Source organism: Pseudophryne corroboree, assembly GCF_028390025.1.
Source record: "Pseudophryne corroboree isolate aPseCor3 chromosome 3 unlocalized genomic scaffold, aPseCor3.hap2 SUPER_3_unloc_26, whole genome shotgun sequence".
NCBI classification, from domain to species: domain Eukaryota; kingdom Metazoa; phylum Chordata; class Amphibia; order Anura; family Myobatrachidae; genus Pseudophryne; species Pseudophryne corroboree.
In genome coordinates, this window is record NW_026967515.1 from 576,443 (window position 1) to 599,046 (window position 22,604).

Here is a 22,604-nt window from a genome sequence, read left to right on the forward strand (position 1 = left end):
AATAATAATAATAATAATAATAACAACAACAACAACAGTACAACATAGGCTGCTCCCCCTGTACAATAATAATAACAGGACACCACAGGCCACTCCCCTGTATAATAATAATAACAGGACACCACAGGCTGCTCCCCCTGTATAATAATAATAATAGGATACCACAGGCTGCTCACCTGTATAATAATAATAACAACGGGACACCACAGGCTGATCCTCCTGTATAATAACAACAACAGGACACCACAGGCTGATCCTCCTGTATAATAATAATAACAACAGGACACCAGAGGCTGCTCCCCCTGTAGAGTACGATGCCACAGGCTGCTCTTCCTGTCTATTATGACAACACAGGATGCTTCCCCTGTATATTATTGCAACACAGGCCACTTCCCCTGTATATTATGACAGCACAGGTTGCTCCTCCTGTAAACTACACAACACAGGCCGCTCCCCCTGTACAGCACAATGCCACAGGATACAACACCTGTAATGGCGGGGTCTGCATTGAATTACTGTAACGGCGGGGTCTGCGCCACCTGTATTACGGTAAGGGCGGGGTATGTGCCACCTGTATTATGGTAACGGCGGGGTCTTGCGCCACTTGTATTACGGAAAACGTCGGGGTCTTGCGCCCCCTGTATTACTGTAACGGCGGGGTCTGCGGCACCTGTATTATGGTAACGGCGGGGTTCGCACCACCTGCATTACGGTAACGGCAGTGTGTGCACCATCTGTATTACGGTAACGGCGGAGTGTGCGCCACCTGTATTACGGTAACGACGGGTTCTACGCCCCCTGTATTACGTAATGCAAAAAAAATAATAAGATTTTACTTACCGATAAATCTATTTCTCGTAGTCCGTAGTGGATGCTGGGACTCCGTAAGGACCATGGGGAATAGCGGCTCTGCAGGAGACAGGGCACAATACTAAAAGCTTTAGGATCAGGTGGTGTGTACTGGCTCCTCCCCCTATGACCCTCCTCCAAGCCTCAGTTAGGATACTGTGCCCGGACGAGCGTGCATAATAAGGAAGGATATTGAATCCCGGGTAAGACTCATACCAGCCACACCAATCACACCGTACAACCTGTGATCTGAACCCAGTTAACAGTATGATAACAACGAAGGAGCCTCTGAAAGGATGGCTCACAACAAGAATAACCCGATTTTTGTAACAATAACTATGGCCCTCATTCCGAGTTGATCGCTCGCAAGGCGAATGTAGCAGAGTTACACACGCTAAGCCGCCGCCTACTGGGAGTGAATCTTAGCTTCTTAAATGTGCGACCGATGTATGCGCAATATTGCGATCACAAACGAGTTAGCAGTTTTAGAGTAGCTTCAGACTTACTCTGCCTGTGCGATCAGTTCTGTGCTTTTCGGTCCTGGCTGACGTCATAAACACACCCAGCGTTCGTCCAGGCACACCCACCGTTTCCCCGGCCACTCCTGCGTTTTTTCCGGAAACGGTAGCGTTTTCAGCCACACGCCCCTAAAACGCCGTACATCCGCCCAGTAACACCCATTTCCTGTCAATCACAATGCGATCGCCGGAGCGATGAAAAAGCCGTGAGTAAAAATACTTTCTTCATAGTAAAGTTACTTAGCGCATGCGCAGTGCGAACATTGCGCATGCGCACTAAGAGAATTCTCACTGCGATGCGATGAAAATCTCCGAGCGAACAACTCGGAATGAGGGCCTATGTACAAGTATTGCAGACAATCCGCACTTGGGATGGGCGCCCAGCATCCACTACGGACTACGAGAAATAGATTTATCGGTAAGTAAAATCTTATTTTCTCTGACGTCCTAGTGGATGCTGGGACTCCGTAAGGACCATGGGGATTATACCAAAGCTCCCAAACGGGCGGGAGAGTGCGGATGACTCTGCAGCACCGAATGAGAGAATTCCAGGTCCTCCTCAGCCATGGTATCAAATTTGTAGAATTTAGCAAACGTGTTTGCCCCTGACCAAGTAACTGCTCGGCAAAGTTGCAAAGCCGAGACCCCTCGGGCAGCCGCCCAAGATGAGCCCACTTCCTTGTGGAATGGGCTCTAACAGATTTTGGCTGTGGCAGGCCTGCCACAGAATGTGTAAGCTGAATTGTATTACAAATCCAGCGAGCAATCGTCTGCTTAGAAGCAGGAGCACCCATCTTGTTGGGTGCATACAGGCTAAACAGCGAGTCAGATTTTCTGACTCCCGTCGTCCTGGAAACATATATTTTCAGGGCCCTGACAACGTCAAGTAACTTGGAGTCCTCCAAGTCCCTAGTAGCCGCAGGTACCACAATAGGTTGGTTCATGTGAACAACAGAAAACACCTTAAGGAGAAATTGAGGACGAGTCCTCAATTCTGCCCTGTCAGAATGAAAAAATTAAGTAAGGGCTTTTATATGATAAAGCCGCCAATTCTGACACACGCCTGGCTGAAGCCAGGGCTAACAACATCGTCACCTTCCATGTGAGATATTTTAAGTCCACAGTGGTGAGTGGTTCAAACCACTGTGACTTTAGGAAACTCAAAACAACATTGAGATCCCAAGGTGCCACTGGAGGCACAAAAGGAGGCTGTATATGCAGTACCCCTTTTACAAACGTCTGAACTTCAGGCACTAAAGCCAGTTCTTTCTGGAAGAAATTCGACAGGGCCGAATTTTGAACCTTAATGGACCCTAATTTTAGGCCCATAGACAGTCCTGTTTGCAGGAAATGTAGGAAACGACCCAGTTGGAATTCCTCTGTAGGGGCCTTCTTGGCCTCGCACCACGCAACATATTTTCGCCAAATGCGGTGATAATGTTTTGCGGTTACATCCTTCCTGGCTTCGACCAGGGTAGGGATGACTTCATCTGGAATTCCTTTTTCCTTCAGGATCCGGCGTTCAACCGCCATGCCGTCAAACGCAGCCGCGGTAAGTCTTGGAACAGACAAGGCCCCTGCTGGAGCAGGTCCTTTCTTAGAGGTAGAGGCCACGGGTCTTCCGTGAGCATCTCTTGAAGTTCCGGGCACCAAGTCCCTCTTGGCCAATCCGGAACCACGAGTATCGTTCTTACTCCTCTCCTTCTTATGATTCTCAGTACTTTTGGTATGAGAGGCATAGGAGGGAACACATACACTGACTGGTACACCCCCGGTGTTACCAGAGCGTCCACCGCTATTGCCTGAGGGTCCCTTGACCTGGCGCAATATCTGTCTAATTTTGTTCAGGCGGGACGCCATCATGTCCACCTTTGGTTTTTCCCAACGGTTTACAATCATGTGGAAGACTTCCGATGAAGTCCCCACTCTCCCGGGTGGAGGACATGCCTGCTGAGGAAGACTGCTTCCCAGTTTTCCACTCCCGGAATGAACACTGCTGAGAGTGTTATCACATGATTTTCCGCCCAGCGAAGAATCCTTGCAGTTTCTGCCATTGCCCTTCTCCTTCTTGTGCCGCCCTGTCTGTTTACGTGGGCGACTGCCGTGATGTTTTCCCACTGGATCAATACCGGCTGACCTTGAAGCAGAGGTCTTGCTAAGCTTAGAGCATTGTAAATTGCCCTTAGCTCAAGTATATTTATGTGGAGAGAAGTCTCCAGACTTGATCACACTCCCTGGAATTTTTTTCCTTGTGTGACTGCTCCCCAGCCTCTCAGGCTGGCATCCGTGGTCACCAGGACCCAGTCCTGAATGCCGAATCTGCGGCCCTTTCATAGATGAGCACTCTGCAGCCAACGCAGAAGAAACACCCTTGTCCTTGGAGACAGGGTTATCCGCTGATGCATCTGAAGATGCGATCCGGACCATTTTTCCAGCAGATCCCACTGAAAAGTTCTTGCGTGAAATCTACCGAATGGGATCGCTTTGTAAGAAACCACCATTTTTCACAGGACCCTTGTGCAATGATGCACTGACACTTTTCCTGGTTTTAGGAGGTTCCTGACTAGCTCGGATAACTCCCTGGCTTTCTTCTCCGGGAGAAACATCCTTTTCTGGACTGTGTCCAGAATCATCCCTAGGAACAGTAGACGTGTCGTCGGAAAAAGCTGCGATTTGGGAATATTTAGAATCCACTCGTGCTGTCGTAGAACTACTTGAGATAGTGCTACTCCGACCTCCAACTGTTCTCTGGACCTTGCCCTTATCAGGAAATCGTCCATATATCTTTTAAGAAGAATCATCATTTCGGCCATTACCTTGGTAAAGACCCGGGGTGCCGTGGACAATCCAACGGCAGCGTCTGAAACTGATAGTGACAGTTCTGTACCACGAACCTGAGGTACCCTTGGTGAGAAGGGCAAATTGGGACATGTAGGTAAGCATCCCTGATATCCAGTGACACCATATCGTCCCCTTCTTCCTGGTTCGCTATCACTGCTCTGAGTGACTCCATCTTGATTTGAACCTTTGTATGTAAGTGTTCAAATATTTCAGATTTAGAATAGGTCTCACCGAGCCGTCTGGCTTCAGTACCACAATATAGTGTGGAATAATACCCCTCTCCTTGTTGTAGGAGGGGTACTTTGATTATCACCTGCTGGGAATACAGCATGTGAATTGTTTCCAATACTGCCTCCGTGTCGGAGGGAGACGTTGGTAAAGCAGACTTCAGGAACTTGTGAGGGGGAGATGTCTCGAATTTCCAATGTACACCTGGGATACTACGTGTAGGATCCAGGAGTCCACTTGCGAGTGAGCCCACTGCGTGCTGAAACTCTTGAGATGACCCCCCACCGCACCTGAGTCCGCTTGTACGGCCCCAGCGTCATGCTGCGGACTTGGCAGAAGCTGTGGAGGGCTTCTGTTCCTGGGAATGGGCTGCCTGCTGCAGTCTTCTTCCCTTTCCTCTACCCCTGGGCAGATATGACTGGCCTTTTGCCCGCCTGCCCTTATGGGGGCGAAAGGACTGAGGCTGAAAAGACTGTGTCCTTTCTTGCTGAGATGTGACTTGGGGTAACAAAGGTGGATTTTTCAGCTGTTGCCATGGCCACCAGGTCCGATGGACCGCCCCTTTATACGGCAATACTTCCATGTGCCGTCTGGAATCTGCATCACCTGACCACTGTCGTGTCTGGCAGATATGGACATCACACTTACTCTTGATGCCAGAATGCAAATATCCCTCTGCGCATCTCGCATATATAGAAATGCATCCTTTAAATGCTCTATAGTCAATAAAATACTGTCCCTGTCAAGGGTATCAATATTTTCAGTCAGGGAATCCGACCAAGCCCCCCCAGCGCTGCACATCCAGGCTGAGGCGATTGCTGGTCGCAGTATAACACCAGTATATGTGTATATATACGTTTAAGGATATTTTTCAGCCTTCTATCAGCTGGCTCCTTGAGGGCGGCCGTATCTGGAGACGGTAACGCCACTTGTTTTGATAAGCGTGTGAGCGCCTTATCCACCCTAAGGTGTGTTTCCCAACTCGCCCTAACTTCTGGCGGGAAAAGGTATACCGCCAATAATTTTCTATCGGAGGAAACCCACGTATCATCACACACTTCATTTAATTTATCTGATTCAGGAAAAACTACAGGTAGTTTCTTCACACCCTACATAATACCCTTATTTGTGGTACTTGTAGTATCAGAAATATGTAACACCTCCTTCATTGCCCTTAACATGTAACGTGTGGCCCCAAAGGAAAATACGTTTGTTTCTTCACCGTCGACACTGGAGTCAGTGTCCGTGTCTGTGTCGACCGACTGAGGTAAATGGGCGTTTTAAAGCCCCTGACGGTGTCTGAGACGCCTGGACAGGTACTAATTTGTTTGCCGGCCGTCTCATGTCGTCAACCGACCTTGCAGCGTGTTGACATTATCACGTAATTCCTAAATAAGCCATCCATTCCGGTGTCGACTCCCTAGAGAGTGACATCCCCAATACAGGCAATTGCTCCGCCTCCTCACCAACATCGTCCTCCTACATGTCGACACACACGTACCGACACACAGCACACACACAGGGAATGCTCTGATAGAGGACAGGACCCCACTAGCCCTTTGGGGAGACAGAGGGAGAGTTTGCCAGCACACACAAAAAACGCTATAATTATACAGGGACAACCCCTTATACAAGTGTTTTCCCTTATAGCATTTTCACATATGTAATTATATCGCCAAAAAGGTGCCCCCCCTCTCTGTTTTAACCCTGTTTCTGTAGTGCAGTGCAGGGGAGAGCCTGGGAGCCTTCCCACCAGCATTTCTGTGAGGGAAAATGGCGCTGTGTGCTGAGGAGAATAGGCCCTGCCCCTTTTTCGGCGGGCTTCTTCTCCCGTTTTTCTGACATCCTGGCAGGGGTTAAATACATCCATATAGCCCCAGAGGCTATATGTGATGTATTTTAGCCAGTAAAGGTATTTTCATTGCTGCCCAGGGCGCCCCCCCCAGCGCCCTGCACCCTCAGTGACCGGAGTGTGAAGTGTGCTGACAACAATGGCGCACAGCTGCAGTGCTGTGCGCTACCTCATGAAGACTGAAAAGTCTTCTGCCGCCGATTTCTGGACCTCTGGACCTTCTTTCTTCAGCATCTGCAAGGAGGCCGGCGGCGCGGCTCTGGGACCGGACTCCATGGCTGGGCCTGTGTTCGGTCCCTCTGGAGCTAATGGTGTCCAGTAGCCTAAGAAGCCAATCCATCCTGCACGCAGGTGAGTTCACTTCTTCTCCCCTTAGTCCCGCGTTGCAGTGAGCCTGTTGCCAGCAGGACTCACTGAAAATAAAAAACCTAAATTAAACTTTTATTCTAAGCAGCTCAGGAGAGCCACCTAGCTTGCACCCTTCTCGGCCGGGCACAAAAATCTAACTGAGGCTTGGAGGAGGGTCATAGGGGGAGGAGCCAGTACACACCACCTGATCCTAAAGCTTTTAGTATTGTGCCCTGTCTCCTGCGGAGCCGCTATTCCCCATGGTCCTTACGGAGTCCCAGCATCCACTAGGACGTCAGAGAAAGAGGGGTGTTCCCCCCTGTATTACGGTAACAGGGTCTGCGCCACCTGTATCACGGTAACGGCGGGGTCTGCGTCACCTGTATCACAGTAAAGGTGGGGTCTGCGCCCCCTGTATCACTGTAATGCCGGGTGCTGCGCCATCTGTATCACGGTAACAGCGGGGTCTGCGCCCCCTGTATTACGGTAACGGTGGGGTCTGCGCCACATGTATTATGGTAACGGCGGGGGCTGATCCTCCTGTATAAATAAGAATTTACTTACCGATAATTCTATTTCTCGTAGTCCGTAGTGGATGCTGGGAACTCCGTAAGGACCATGGGGAATAGCGGCTCCGCAGGAGACTGGGCACATCTAAAGAAAGCTTTAGGATCACCTGGTGTGCACTGGCTCCTCCCCCTATGACCCTCCTCCAAGCTTCAGTTAGGATACTGTGCCCGGACGAGCGTACACAATAAGGAAGGATTTTGAATCCCGGGTAAGACTCATACCAGCCACACCAATCACACTGTACAACTTGTGATCTGAACCCAGTTAACAGCATGATAACAGAGGAGCCTCTAGAAAAGATGGCTCACTACAACAATAACCCGAATTTTTTGGTAACAATAATTATGTACAAGTATTGCAGACAATCCGCACTTGGGATGGGCGCCCAGCATCCACTACGGACTACAAGAAATAGAATTATCGGTAAGTAAATTCTTATTTTCTCTGACGTCCTAGTGGATGCTGGGAACTCCGTAAGGACCATGGGGATTATACCAAAGCTCCCAAACGGGCGGGAGAGTGCGGATGACTCTGCAGCACCGAATGAGAGAACTCCAGGTCCTCCTCAGCCAGGGTATCAAATTTGTAGAATTTTACAAACGTATTTGCTCCTGACCAAGTAACTGCTCGGCAAAGTTGTAAAGCCGAGACCCCTCGGGCAGCTGCCCAAGATGAGCCCACCTTCCTTGTGGAGTGGGCATTTTAAGATTTTGGCTGTGGCAGGCCTGCCACCGAATGTGCAAGCTGAATTGTACTACAAATCCAACGAGCAATCGTCTGCTTAGAAGCAGGAGCACCCAGAATTTTGGGTGCATACAGGATAAACAGCGAGTCAGAATTTCTGACTCCAGCCGTCCTGGAAACATATATTTTCAGGGCCCTGACCACGTCAAGCAACTTGGAACCCTCCAAGTCCTTAGTAGCCGCAGGTACCACAATAGGTTGGTTCATGTGAAATGCAGAAACCACCTTAGGTAGAAAATGAGGACAAGTCCTCAATTCTGCCCTGTCAGAATGAAATATTAAGTAAGTGCTTTTATATGATAAAGCCGCCAATTCTGACACACGCCTGGCTGAAGCCAGGGTTAACTCGTCACTTCCATGTGAGATATTTTAAGTCCACAGTGGTGAGTGGTTCAAACCAATGTGACTTTAGGAGACTCAACACAACATTGAGATCCCAAGGTGCCACTGGAGGCACAAAAGGAGGCTGTATATGCAGTACCCCTTTTACAAATGTCTGAACTTCAGGCACTGAAGCCAGTTCTTTTTGGAAGAAAATCGACAGGGCCGAAATTTGAACCTCAATGGACCCTAATTTTAGGCCCATAGACAGTCCTGTTTGCAGGAAATGGAGGAAACGACCCAGTTGAAATTCCTCTGTAGGGGCCTTCTTGGCCTCACCCCACGCAACATATTTTCGCCAATGCGGTGATAATGTTTTGCGGTTACGTCCTTCCTGGCCTTGACAAGGGTGGGGATGACTTCATCTGGAATGCCTTTTTCCTTCAGGATCCGGCGTTCAACCGCCATGCCGTCAAAACGCAGCCGCGGTAAGTCTTGGAACAGACAAGGCCCCTGCTGGAGCAGGTCCTTTCTTAGAGGTAGAGGCCACGGTTCGTCCGTGAGCATCTCTTGAAGTTCCGGATACCAAGCCCTTCTTGCCCAATCCGGAACCACGAGTATAGTTCTTACTCCTCTCCTTCTTATGATTCTCAGTACTTTTGGTATGAGAGGGAGAGGAGGGAACACATACACTGACTGGTACACTCACTGTGTTACCAGAGCGTCCACCGCTATTGCCTGAGGGTCCCTTGACCTGGCGCAATATCTGTCTAGTTTTTTGTTTAGACGGGACGCCATTATGTCCACCTTTGGGTTTTCCCAATGGTTTACAATCAGGTGGAAGACTTCTGGGTGAAGTCCCCACTCTCCCGGGTGAAGGACGTGTCTGCTGAGGAAGTCTGCTTCCCAGTTGTCCACTCCCGGAATGAACACTGCTGACAGTGCTATCACATGATTTTCCGCCCAGGGAAAATCCTTGCAGTTTCTGCCATTGCCCTCCTGCTTCTCGTGCCGCCCTGTCTGTTTACGTGGGCGACTGACGTGATGTTGTCCCATTGGATCAATACCACCTGACCCTGAAGCAGGGGTTTCGCTTGACTTAGGGCATTGTAAATGGCCCTTAGTTCTAGAATGTTTATATGAAGAGATGTCTCCAGGCTTGACCATAAGCCCTGGAAATTCCTTCCCTGTGTGACTGCTCCCCAGCCTCGCAGGCTGGCATCCGTGGCCACCAGGACCCAGTCCCGAATGCCGAATCTGCGGCCCTCTAGAAGATGAGCACTCTGCAACCACCACAGGAGGGATACCCTTGTCCCTGGTGACAGGGTTATCCGCTGAAGCATCTGAAGATGCGACCCGGACCATTTGTCCAGTAGGTTCCACTGTGCGTGGAATCTGCTAAATGGGATTGCTTCGTAGGAAGCTACCATTTTTACCCAGAACCCTTGTGCATTGATGCACTGAAACTTGGTTCGGTTTTAGGAGGTTCCTGACTAGCTCAGATAACTCCCTGGCTTTCTCCTCCGGGAGAAACACCTTCTTTCTGGACTGTGTCCAGGATCATCCCTAGGAACATAAGACAAGTCGTCGGAACCAGCTGCGATTTTGGAATATTGAGAATCCAATCGTGCTGCCGCAACACTACCTGATATAGTGCTACACCGATCTCCAACTGTTCCCTGGATCTTACCCTTATCAGGGAATCGTCCAAGTAAAGGATAACTAAAATTCCCTTCCTTCGAAGGAATATCATCATTACGGTCATTACTTCAGTAAAGACCCGGGGTGCCGTGGACCATCCCTACGGCAGCGTCCGAACTGATACAGTTCTGTACCATAACCTGAAATACCCTTGGTGAGAAGGGTAAATTTTGACATGAAGGTAAGCATCCTTGATGTCCCGAGACATCATGTAGTCCCCTTCTTCCAGGTTTGCAATCACTGCTCTGAGTGACTCAATTTTGAATTTGAACCTCTGTATGCAAGTGTTCAAAGATTTTAGATTTTAAAATCGGTCTCACCGAGCCGTCTGGCTTCGGTACCACAATAGTGTGGAATAATACCCCGTTCCCTGTTGCAGGAGGGGTACCTTGATTATCACCTGCTGGGAATACAGCTTGTGAATGGCTTCCAAAACTGCCTCCCTGTCAGCGGGAGATGTCGGTAAAACAGACTTTTGGAAACGGCGAGGGGAATACGTCTCGAATTCCAATTTGTACCCCTGAAATATTATTTGAAGGATCCAGGGGTTTACTTGCGAGTGATCCCACTGCGCACTGAAATTCATTGAGAACGGGACCCCCCCGTGCCTGAACTTGTAAAGCCCTAGCGTCATACTGAGGGCTTGTCAGAGGCGGAAAAGGGTTTCTGTTCCTTGGAACTGGCTGATCTCTGCAGCCATTTTCCTCTCCCTCTGTCACGATCAGAAAAGAGGAACCCTTTTGTCCGCTTGCCAACCATGACTGTGCCTGATAATACGGCGTCTTATTTTTGAGAGGCGACCTGGGGTACATCCCCTCTTTTAAGGCAATACTTCCAAATGCAGTTTGGAATCCGCATCACCTGACCACTTTACTGGAATAATTTGGACAACGCACTTATACTAGATGCCAGTCGGCAAATATTCCGCTGTGCATCACGCATATATAGAAATGCATCTTTTAATTGCTCTATAGGCAATAATATACTGTCCTTATCTAGGATCTCATATTTCCAGTCAGGGAATCCGACCATGCCAACCCAGCACTGCACATCCAGGCTGAGGCGATTGCTGGTCGCAGTATAACACCAGTATGTGTGTAAATACATTTTAGGATACACTCCTGCTTTCTATCAGCAGGATCCTTAAGGGCGGCCATCTCAGGAGAGGGTAGAGCCCTTGTTCTTACAAGCGTGTGAGCGCCTTATCCCCCCTAGGGGGTGTTTCCCAACGCACCCTAACCTCTGGCGGGAAAAGGTATACTGCCAATAACTTTTAAGAAATTATCAATTGTTATCAGGGGGAAACCCACGCATCATCACACACTTCATTTTATTTCTCAGATTCAGGAAAACTACAGGAAGTTTTTCCTCACCAAACATAATACCCCTTTTTTGGTGGTATTCATCTTATCAGAAAAGTGTAAACTTTTTCCATTGCCTCAATCATGCAATGTGTGGCCCTATTGGAAATCACGGATGTCTCTTCACCGTCGACACAGGAGTCAGTACTCGTGTCGGCGTCTGTATCTGAGGTAACGGGCGCTTTAGGGTCCCTGTATGAGACGTCTGGACATGCACAAGCTGAGTAGCCGGCTGTCTCATGTCAACCACTGTATTTTATACAAAGCTGACACTGTCACGCAATTTCAACAGTACATCCACTCAGGTGTCGACCCCCTAGGGGGTGACAACACTATTACAGACACTCTACTCCGTCTCCTCATCATTTTTCTCCTCATACATGTCGACACCAACGTACCGACACACAGCACACACACAGGGAATGCTCTGATAGAGGACAGGACCCCACTAGCCCTTTGGGGAGACAGAGGGAGAGTTTGCCAGCACACACCAGAGCGCTATATATATACAGGGATAACCTTATATAAGTGTTTTTCCCCTTATAGCTGCTGTATTGTTTATACTGCGCCTAATTTGTGCCCCCCTCTCTTTTTTAACCCCTTTCTGTAGTGTAGTGACTGCAGGGGAGAGCTAGGGAGCTTCACTCCAACTGAGCTGTGAGGGAAAATGGCGCCAGTGTGCTGAGGAGATAGGCTCCGCCCCTTTCTCGGCGTCCTTATCATCCGTTTTCTTGTATGTTTTGGCAGGGGTTAAATGCATCCATATAGCCCAGGAGTTATATGTGATGCATTTATTTTAGCCATAAAGGTTTTCTATCAATTTATTGCGTCTCAGGGCGCTGCCCCCCCAGCGCCCTGCACCCTCAGTGACCGGAGTGTGAAGTGTGCTGAGAGCAATGGCGCACAGCTGCGGTGCTGTGCGCCTACCTTTATCTGAAGACAGGAAAGTCTTCTGCCGCCGATTTTTCCGGACCTCTTCGCTCTTCTGGCTCTGTAAGGGGGCCGGCGGCGCGGCTCCGGTGACCCATCCAGGCTGAACCTGTGATCGTCCCTCTGGAGCTAATGTCCAGTAGCCTAAGAAGCCCAATCCACTCTGCACGCAGGTGAGTTCGCTTCTTCTCCCCTTAGTCCCTCGATGCAGTGAGCCTGTTGCCAGCAGGTCTCACTGAAAATAATAAACCTAAACTAAAACTTTCACAAAGAGCTCAGGAGAGCCCCTAGTGTGCACCCTTCTCGTCGGGCACAGAAATCTAACTGAAGCTTGGAGGAGGGTCATAGGGGGAGGAGCCAGTGCACACCAGGTGATCCTAAAGCTTTCTTTAGATGTGCCCAGTCTCCTGCGGAGCCGCTATTCCCCATGGTCCTTACGGAGTTCCCAGCATCCACTAGGACGTCAGAGAAATAATAATAACAACAGGACACCAGAGGCTGCTCCCCCTGTAGAGTACGATGCCACAGGCTGCTCTTCCTGTCTATTATGACAACACAGGATGCTACCCCTGTATATTATTGCAACACAGGCCACTTCCCCTGTATATTATACACAGCACAGGTTGCTCCTCCTGTAAACTACGACAACACAGGCCGCTCCCCCTGTACAGCACAATGCCACAGGACACAACACCTGTAATGGCGGGGTCTGCATTGAATTACTGTAACGGCGGGGTCTGCGCCACCTGTATTACGGTAAGGGCGGGGTATGTGCCACCTGTATTATGGTAACGGCGGGGTCTTGCGCCACTTGTATTACGGAAAACGTCGGGGTCTTGCGCCCCCTGTATTACTGTAACGGCGGGGTCTGCGGCACCTGTATTATGGTAACGGCGGGGTTCGCACCACCTGCATTACGGTAACGGCAGTGTGTGCACCATCTGTATTACGGTAACGGCGGAGTGTGCGCCACCTGTATTACGGTAACGACGGGTTCTGCGCCCCCTGTATTACGTAATGCAAAAGAAAAAGAGGGGTGTTCCCCCCTGTATTACGGTAACAACCGGGTCTGCGCCACCTGTATCACGGTAACGGCGGGGTCTGCGCCACCTGTATCACTGTAATGCCGGGTGCTGTGCCATCTGTATCACGGTAACAGTGGGGTCTGCGTCCCCTGTATTACGGTAACGGCGGGGCCTGCGCCACATGTATTACGGTAACGGAGGGGTCTGCACCACCTGTATTATGGTAACGGCGGGGTCTGCGCCACCTGTATTATGGTAACGGCGGGGTCTGCGCCACCTGTATTACGGTAACGGAGGGGTCTGCGCCACCTGTATTACGGTAACGGCGGGGACTGCGCCACCTGTATTACGGTAACGGCGGGGTCTACACCACCTGTAATACGGTAACGGCGGGGTCTGCGCCCCCTGTATTACGGTAACGGAGGGGACTGCGCCCCCTGTATTAAGGTAACAGCAGGGTCTGCGCCTCCTGTATTACGGTAACAGCGGGGTCTGCGCCACCTGTATTACGGTAACGGCGGGGTCTGCGCCACCTGTATTACGGTAACGGCGGGGTCTGCGCCACCTGTATCACTGTAACGGCGGGGTCTGCGCCCCCTGTATTATGGTAACGGCGGGGCCTGCGCCACCTGTATTACGGTAACGGCGGGGACTGCGCCACCTGTATTATGGTAACGGCGGGGTCTACACCACCTGTAATACGCTAACGGCGGGGTCTGTGCCCCATGCATTACGGTAACGGAGGGAACTGCGCCCCCTGTATCAAGGTAACGGCAGGGTCTGCGCCTCCTGTATTACGGTAACGTCGGGGTCTGCGCCACCTATATTACTGTAACGGCAGGATCTGCGCACCATGTGTCACGGTAACGACGGGATCTGCGCCACCTGTATCACAGTAACGACGGGGTCTGCGCCACCTGTATTACGGTAATGGCGGGGCCTGCGCCACCTGTATTACAGTAACGGCGAGGCCTGCGCCACCTGTATTACGGTAACTGCGGGGTCTACGCCACCTGTAATACGGTAACGGCGGGGTCTGCGCCCCCTGTATTACGGTAATGGAGGGGACTGCGCCCCCTGTATTACGGTAACGGCAGGGTCTGTGCCTCCTGTATTACGGTAACGGCGGGGTCTGCCTGCGCAACCAGTATCACGGTAACGACGGGGTCTGCGCCACCTGTATCACGGTAACGGCGGGGTCTGCGCCACCTGTATCACAGAAACGGCGGGGTCTGCGCCACCTGTATTACAGTAACGGCGAGGCCTGCGCCACATGTATTACGGTAAATGCGGGGTCTACGCCACCTGTATTACGGTAACTGCGGGGTCTGCGCCACCTGTATCACGGTAACGGCGGGGTCTGCACCCCCTGTATTACGGTAACGGCGGGTCCTGCGCCACCTGTATTACGGTAACGGCGCTGTCTACGCCACCTGTAATACGGTATCGGCGGGGTATGCGCCACCTGTAATACGGTAACGGCGGGGTCTGCGCCCCCTGTATTACGGTAATGGAGGGGACTGCGCCCCCTGTATTACGGTAACGGCAGGGTCTGTGCCTCCTGTATTACGGTAACGGCGGGGTCTGCGCAACCTGTATCGCGGTAACGACGGGGTCTGCGCCACCTGTATCACGGTAACGGCGGGGTCTGCGCCACCTGTATCACAGTAACGGCGGGGTCTGCGCCACCTGTATTACGGTAATGGCGGGGCCTGCGCCACCTGTATTACAGTAACGGCGAGGCCTGCGCCACATGTATTACGGTAACTGCGGGGTCTACGCCACCTGTATTACGGTAACTGCGGGGCTTGCGCCACCTGTATCACGGTAACGGCGGGGTCTGCACCCCCTGTATTACGGTAACGGCGGGTCCTGCGCCACCTGTATTACGGTAACGGCGCTGTCTACGCCACCTGTAATACGGTATCGGCGGGGTATGCGCCACCTGTAATACGGTAACGGCGGGGTCTGCGCCCCCTGTATTACGGTAATGGAGGGGACTGCGCCCCCTGTATTACGGTAACAGCAGGGTCTGCGCCACCTGTATTACGGTAACGGCGGGTTCTGCGCCACCTGTATTACGGTAACAGCAAGTCCTGCGCCACCTGTAATACGGTAAAGGCAGGGTCTGCGCCCCCTGTATTACGGTAACGGAGGGACTGCTCTCCCTGTATTACGGTAACGGCAGGATCTGCGCCACCTGTATTACGGTAACGGCGGGATCTGCACCATCTGTATTACGGTAACGGCGGGGTCTGCGCCACCTGCATTACGGTAACGGCGGGGTCTGCGCCACCTGCATTACGGTAACGGCGGGGTCTGCGCCACCTGCATTACGGTAACGGCGGGGTCTGCGCCACATGCATTACGGTAACAGCGGAGTCTGCGCCACCTGTATTACGGTAACGGCGGGGTCTGTGACACCTGTATTACGGTAACGGCGGGGTCTGAGCCACCTGTATTACGGTAACGGCGGGGTCTGCGCCACATGTATTACGGTAACGGCGGGGTCTGATACACCTGTATTACGGTAACGGCGGGGTCTGCGCCACCTGTATTACGGTAACGGCGGGGTCTGCGCCACCTGTACTACAGTAATAGGACACTAGAGCGTCAGCCACCTGTACAGGGATAATGCAGCACCAGAGGCTGCTCCAGCTGCACTATAACAAGGCACCAGAGGCTGCTCCCCCTGTAGTACAGAACCTGACACCAGAGCTGCTCAGCCTATAGAATAATAATAATAATATCATTACCTGCTGCCAGACACAGCAATGGCTGCTCTCTGCTCCTGCTGCCTTGTGGGAATGATAGAAGGAAGGCGGAGCTCAGACCAGGGGAAAATGGCCGCCGCTCCTGACGTCACTACACGGCCAGGGAACCTATTGCTGCTGCCGGACTGGTCTACAGGAAAATGGCCGCCGGCCTCCTGCACTGAGGACATGTATGGTATTAATATTTATTGAGGGCAGGGCTGTGGGTGGGGTGTAGGAGGGGAGGGGCCAGTAACCAGGTAGCAGTCGTTGCCAATCAAACCCTACTTCCGGCATGTGCGTTCCACCTTCCGGACCGTGCGTTTCACATACAGGAAGTGAGTTTAAATCGACTGCTGCAGCCTCACAGTGTCCGTGGAGATCAGGTAATGGCGTCTTACTATACAGGGGGAGCAGCCTGTGGTGTCCTGTTATTATTATACAGGGGGAGCAGCCTGTGGTGTCCTGTTATTATTATACAGGGGGAGTAGGCTGTTGTGTACTGTTATTATTATTATTATACAGGGGGAGCAGCCTGTAGTGTCTTGTTATTATTATAATACAGAGGGAGCGGCCTGTGGTGTCCTGATATTATTATTATACAGGGGGAGCAGCCTGTGGTGTCCTGATATTATTATTATACAGGAGGAGCAGCCTGTGGTGTCCTGTCATTATTATTATTATTATGTCAGCTGCATAGCATTACTACACCACTGGCAGTGTGACAGCTGCAGAGCATTACTACACCGCTGGCAGTGTGACAGCTGCATAGCATTACTACACCACTGGCAGTGTGACAGCTGCAGGCTGAGCCCCTATCCCCCCCCCCCCCAGCAGTCACATCACTATAATGGTGTAACATGTGAAATGCCCGCTAGGAGGGCACCACACGTATAACGACGGCCATCTGCTGTAGAGACACCGGGCTGTATTATATAATGCCAGTATCAGAAGAGACTGACGTCACGTATGTAACAAGAGTTTCTGCAGCAGCTGTGCCTTGCGTTTACTATTATTCTATAGGGAACCTATTATTTTGTATACGTGCCGGCAGCCGGCCTGTTACTGTGCCCCATGCTGTGTGCAAATGTGGGGAATACCAGGTAGGCGCTCTATCCAAATGATGCAACAAAAACATAAAAACAATATAAACCGTAATATAGAGCAAAACATATACTAATGGGTGTTACCCTGAGATATATGATATCTCTGGTATACATGATATACACAATGAGTATACACAAAGGTATCACTGATAAAATCAATGTAAAAGGAAAACGCTGATCCTTCTACATAGGAGACTCTCAGAGGTTTTGTCAGTCTCTTATAGTAAATTAGCAGCGCACAGTGTGAGTGAGAAGAAATCCTCCAGCTCTTGGAAAAGCTGCCCGGTGTGCGGAGAAACGCGTTGAGGGCACAGAGAGAGGGATCGCTGATACCTGTAGTGCCCACAGAAGAAGATACAACCTCCAATAGCTGATGGCTCACCAATTGCCGGAAAATGTGAAATGAACATCGTGGAGAGACTGCACCATATGTTCCTCCCTATTCCGGGTAAGTCCAGACACTGTGCTGCTGATACAAACCTTACCCGTGCTGGGAGTACGAGACAGCGGCTCTGCGCATCCACATTGCACCGCACGACAGGGAACAGCTTATAGCAGACCACGCCGCCCACAGCTTCTTCACCCGGGCAAAGGGTGATGCGAAGCGGGTCTGCAGTATCAACTTTGTGTTGCAAGCATAGGCGTGTTCAGGGGGGGTTCCTGGTGCGCACATGCACCCCCTAATGTCCGGCACCCCGATCTCACATGCCTGATGCAGCGATCACTGAGCAGGCTGATTACTGTCCCCTCTGCGCTGCACCCTATCAGGACTGCATTACTGACCGGACGCCTGGGTTAATCAAGGGTGCCACTGCCACCTCCATGTACCGTACCCTCCAACATTTTACACATGAAAATTGGTACAAATTAGAAAAGGGAGCGTGGCCATGGGTAAAGGGGACGTGGCTACATCCCTTTTCCTATACTTTCAATGGAAGTTTGGAGAGCCAAAAATCGGTACAGACCTTTAAAAAAAGCTACTGTACCTGCTAAAAAGGTCCACCTGGAGGGTATGATGTACAAAAACAGCGTGATGTGACGTGATGACGTCATGCTGCTTGCAAGCCCACCCATCACACGCCCACCTCTCTCCTTCTATTCTATGCCAACACCAGCCACTGATGAGCAGCCTGCAGCCAGTGTTCAATACTGGCAGGTGGTCGGCAGCAGCATTAACACGTCACACGTTTTTCCAGCAGCAGCAGTACTAGTGTGCGACTGTCAGTGTCAGCTTGCAGGTGAAAGAGAGGGGGAGCCAGACCAGGCTGAGGAGGAGCAGTGTAATTGCAGTGAGTGCCATCAGGGGTGTTTGTTTGGTGCACATCACAACATCTGACAATGTATCTGCATTATTAGGATTGGTACAAGGGTGGATATTTTATATTGCGTTGACCGTCAATAGATGATGCTAGACACACCCCTCCAACGGCACACCTCCTAATAAAATGTGCTGCGCACGCCTATGGTCGCAAGGACTACCAACACTGGTGCAGTGACTACTAACCACCATCACATCTATACATATGTATACTCACTTTGTTGTTACATCGGAACTAAGCGGATGGACAATTACCATATAAAGGTCATTCTGGTTCAGGACACATTCCTGTATGAACCATATCAGCTGGAGGATTTCTTCTCACTCACACTGTGCGCTGCTCATTTACTATAAGAGACTGACAAATCCTCTGAGAGTCTCCTATGTAGAAGGATCAGCGTTTTCCTTTTACATTGATTTTATCAGTGATACCTTTGTGTATACTCATTGTGTATATTATATATACCAGAGATATCATATACCTCAGGGTAACACCCATTAGTATATGTTTTGGTCTATATTACTGTTTATATTGTTTTTATTTTCTTGTGTGTAATAAACAGTGTTTTAATTATTTTTTGGCTGCATCATTTGGATAGAGCGCCTACCTGGTATTCCCCACATTTGTCTCTGTTTGAGGAGGCTGGCTACCCCTCTCCAGGTGGCTGCTAATCCTAAGGTGTATTCCCTCACAGACCTGCCCAGCGCCAACAAACCTTGTGTTTTCATGCTGTGTGCGCTGCCAACATCTGCACCCATGCAGCAAGTAGGGGAGGGCAGCATCTAGAAGCAGGCACAGAGAGCGTCACTTACTCCTCCAGGGGCTTCCTCGCTCATCCACCTCAGGGGGCTCCCAGCAGCTCATCCTTCCTAGGCTGCAGAGGGTGTGGGTAGGAGGCAGGAGGCTGCGGGTCTAGCATGGCAGGAGCCTCTGGTATGGGAGGGCCGGGTTATAGCCTGCAGGCAGCTGGCACTGTACCCCGCTCATGGCTGCTGCTGCTGCTGACCCCGTCCGAGCCCCATCTCATGTTACTCCATGCGGCTGCCTTTCCCCTGCCTGTCTCCAGCCGCCTTTCCCCTGCCTGTCTCCTGCCGCCTTTTCCCTGCCTGTCTCCTGCCGCCTTTCCCCTGCCTGTCTCCTGCCGCCTTTCCCCTGCCTGTCTCCTGCCACCACCCACCCTACAGCCTCATGCCAGCTCCATGAATGAGGCCATGAAATTTCCCTCAAGTGACCCTGTCCCTTCACAACCAATTCTCACCCTTACACCACTTCATGGCTGCAGCCATACTCGTCTGACAACTCAGGACACATAGAGCACATGCTCCGTACGGGTCGTGCACATGAGCGGTGTACCGAACATCAGCTCATTGTGACTCCACCCACAATAGCGCTACACTCTAGATCAGGCCCACTATGCAGTACGGCCTTATGGGGCTCGGTCACAGGAACCTCAGAGATACTGACCAGGACTCTATGGCTGTGGGGAAATAGGAGACTTAATGACCACTCTATTCCTTATTTACTATGTTACATGTGTAATATGTTTTATGTATTATATTTATTCCAAGTAACACGTTCTGTATTCTCTCTGACTCACCGAGGATGGACAAGGACAGGAGTCACAGGTCTGAGAGGATAATAAATATCACCCTGGAGATCATCTACCTGCTGACTGGGGAGGTGAGTGGATCTGGGAGCATCACATTGACCTTATATCTATAGTAATATTACAGGGACATGACTGGGGAGGTGAGGGGATCTGGGAGTGTCACAGTGACCTTATATCTATAGTAATAATACAGGAACATGACTGGGGAGGGGAGTGGGTCTGGGAGTGTAAATATTGATATTTGATGTCTCCTCCATTACACAGGATTACACAGTAGTGAAGAAGACATCCAATGAGTATGAGACACCGAGCAGCCATCCCTGTGTGTCAGGAGGACTGAGTAGAACCCAGAGCCCCATCACGGTGCCTCCACCTCACTCACTGACACATGAGAGACACAATGACCAGAAGATCCTGGAACTCACCAAAAGGATCATTCAGCTGCTTACTGGAGAGGTGACTGCTGGGAATGGGGCATTATACAGTAACACCAGGGGACGTGTCTGGGTGATGACTGGAGAGGTGACTGCTGGGAATGGGGTATTATACAGTAACACCAGGGGATGTATCTGGGTGATGACTGGAGAGGTGACTGCTGGGAATGGGACATTATACAGTAACACCAGGTAATATGTCTGGGTGATGACTGGAGAGGTGACTGCTGGGAATGGGATATTATACAGTAACACCAGGGGATGTGTCTGGGTGATGACTGGAGAGGTGACTGCTGGGAATGGGTCATTATACAGTAACACCAGGGGATGTGTCTGGGTGATGACTGGAGAGGTGACTGCTGGGAATGGGGAATTATACAGTAACACCAGGAGATGTGTCTGGGTGATGACTGGAGAGGTGACTGCTGGGAATGGGACATTATACAGTAACACCAGGGGATGTGTCTGGGTGATGACTGGAGAGGTGACTGCTGGGAATGGGACATTATACAGTAACACCAGGGGATGTGTGTGGGTGATGACTGGAGAGGTGACTGCTGGGAAAGGGGCATTATACAGTAACACCAGGGGATGTGTCTGGGTGATGACTGGAGAGGTGACTGCTGGGAAAGGGGCATTATACAGTAACACCAGGGGAGGTGTCTGGGTGATGACTGGAGAGGTGACTGCTGGGAATGGGGCATTATACAGTAACACCAGGGGATGTCTCTGGGTGATGACTGTATCACTGTGTGTGTCAGGTGCCTATAAGGTGTCAGGATGTCACTGTCTATGTCTCCATGCAGGAGGGGGAGTATATAGAGGAACACAGGGGTCTGTACAAGGACGTGATGATGGAGAATCACCGGCCCCTCACATCACTGGGTAAGAGGAGACTGTCATGTATTGTACAGGGGAGAGCAGGTTTGGGGGCCCCTATATACACACATCATCTGATAATCACATATATACACTGTACTCAGTCACTGTGTGTCTCCTACAGATGGGCCCAGTAACAGAGATACCCAAGAGAGATGTCCCCGTCCTCTGTATTCCCAGGATTGTACAGAGAAGAATCACAGGACCCCACAGGAGGATCAGGTAGGTGGGATTTAGGGTCTCACCCATATACCAAAGTGACTGTCACTATATGTTGTATAGAGGAGCTGTGTGTCATTATATTTGTCTTGTTTACATAGGGTGAAGCCCAATTAAATAATATTAAAATCAAAGATACAGAGGGAGAAGAAGAGACATATGTGACTGATATAAAGACAGAAGATATAGAGGGAGAAGAAGAGACGTATGTGACTGATATAAAGACAAAAGATATAGAGGGAGAAGAAGAGACGTATGTGACTGATATAAAGGCAGAAGATATAGAGGGAGAAGAAGAGACGTATGTGACTGATATAGAGATAGAAGATACAGAGGGAGAAGAAGAGACGTATGTGACTGATATAAATGCAGAAGAAATAGAGGGAGAAGAAGAGACGTATGTGACTGATATAAAGACAAAAGATATAGAGGGAGAAGAAGAGACGTATGTGACTGATATAAAGACAGAAGATATAGAGGGAGAAGAAGAGACGTATGTGACTGATATAAAGACAAAAGATATAGAGGGAGAAGAAGAGACGTATGTGACTGATATAGAGATAGAAGATACAGAGGGAGAAGAAGAGACGTATGTGACTGATATAAATGCAGAAGACATAGAGGGAGAAGAAGAGACGTATGTGACTGATATGAAGGCAGAAGATATAGAGGGAGAAGAAGAGACGTATGTGACTGATATGAAGGCAGAAGATATAGAGGGAGAAGAAGAGACGTATGTGAGGGGTGATCAGCAGTGTAAGGAGGAGGAGATCCCTACAGATATCAGCACAGGTGAGTAATAAACTCTTACTAAAGAAAAGAGTCACATATTCTCCTTGCTCAGTCACTACAGCAATCTCTTATCCTACACCCTCCTCTGTCAGTACAAACTAATGATTAATATGCATTTTCCAAGTGTGGAGTCAGGAGCCATCACCTCTATTATACTCCTGCTCTCCCCTTCACATCATGTCACTGTGTTACCAGCCCAGAGATC

General features: G+C 50.3%; 1 protein-coding gene and 1 long non-coding RNA gene across 2 annotated transcripts in view; both read left to right on the forward strand.

Annotated features, from left to right (window-relative positions):
- The first annotated feature begins 16,368 nt into the window (after positions 1 to 16,368).
- On the forward strand, positions 16,369 to 20,526 carry LOC134983846 (uncharacterized). The gene is made up of 3 exons (XR_010191690.1): positions 16,369 to 16,427; positions 20,068 to 20,146; positions 20,340 to 20,526. It is a non-coding gene; the product is annotated as an uncharacterized LOC134983846 (long non-coding RNA).
- Positions 20,527 to 21,319: 793 nt separating this feature from the next.
- The window catches only part of LOC134983832 (uncharacterized), a gene marked incomplete at its 3' end in the record, with an annotated part of 177,423 nt that continues 176,138 nt past the window's right edge, over positions 21,320 to 22,604 (forward strand). The window contains exons 1-3 of the mRNA XM_063949456.1: positions 21,320 to 21,394; positions 21,513 to 21,610; positions 21,709 to 22,399. Coding sequence (XP_063805526.1) covers positions 21,361 to 21,394; positions 21,513 to 21,610; positions 21,709 to 22,399 — 823 coding nt within the window. The remainder of the gene's footprint in view (positions 21,395 to 21,512; positions 21,611 to 21,708; positions 22,400 to 22,604) is intronic.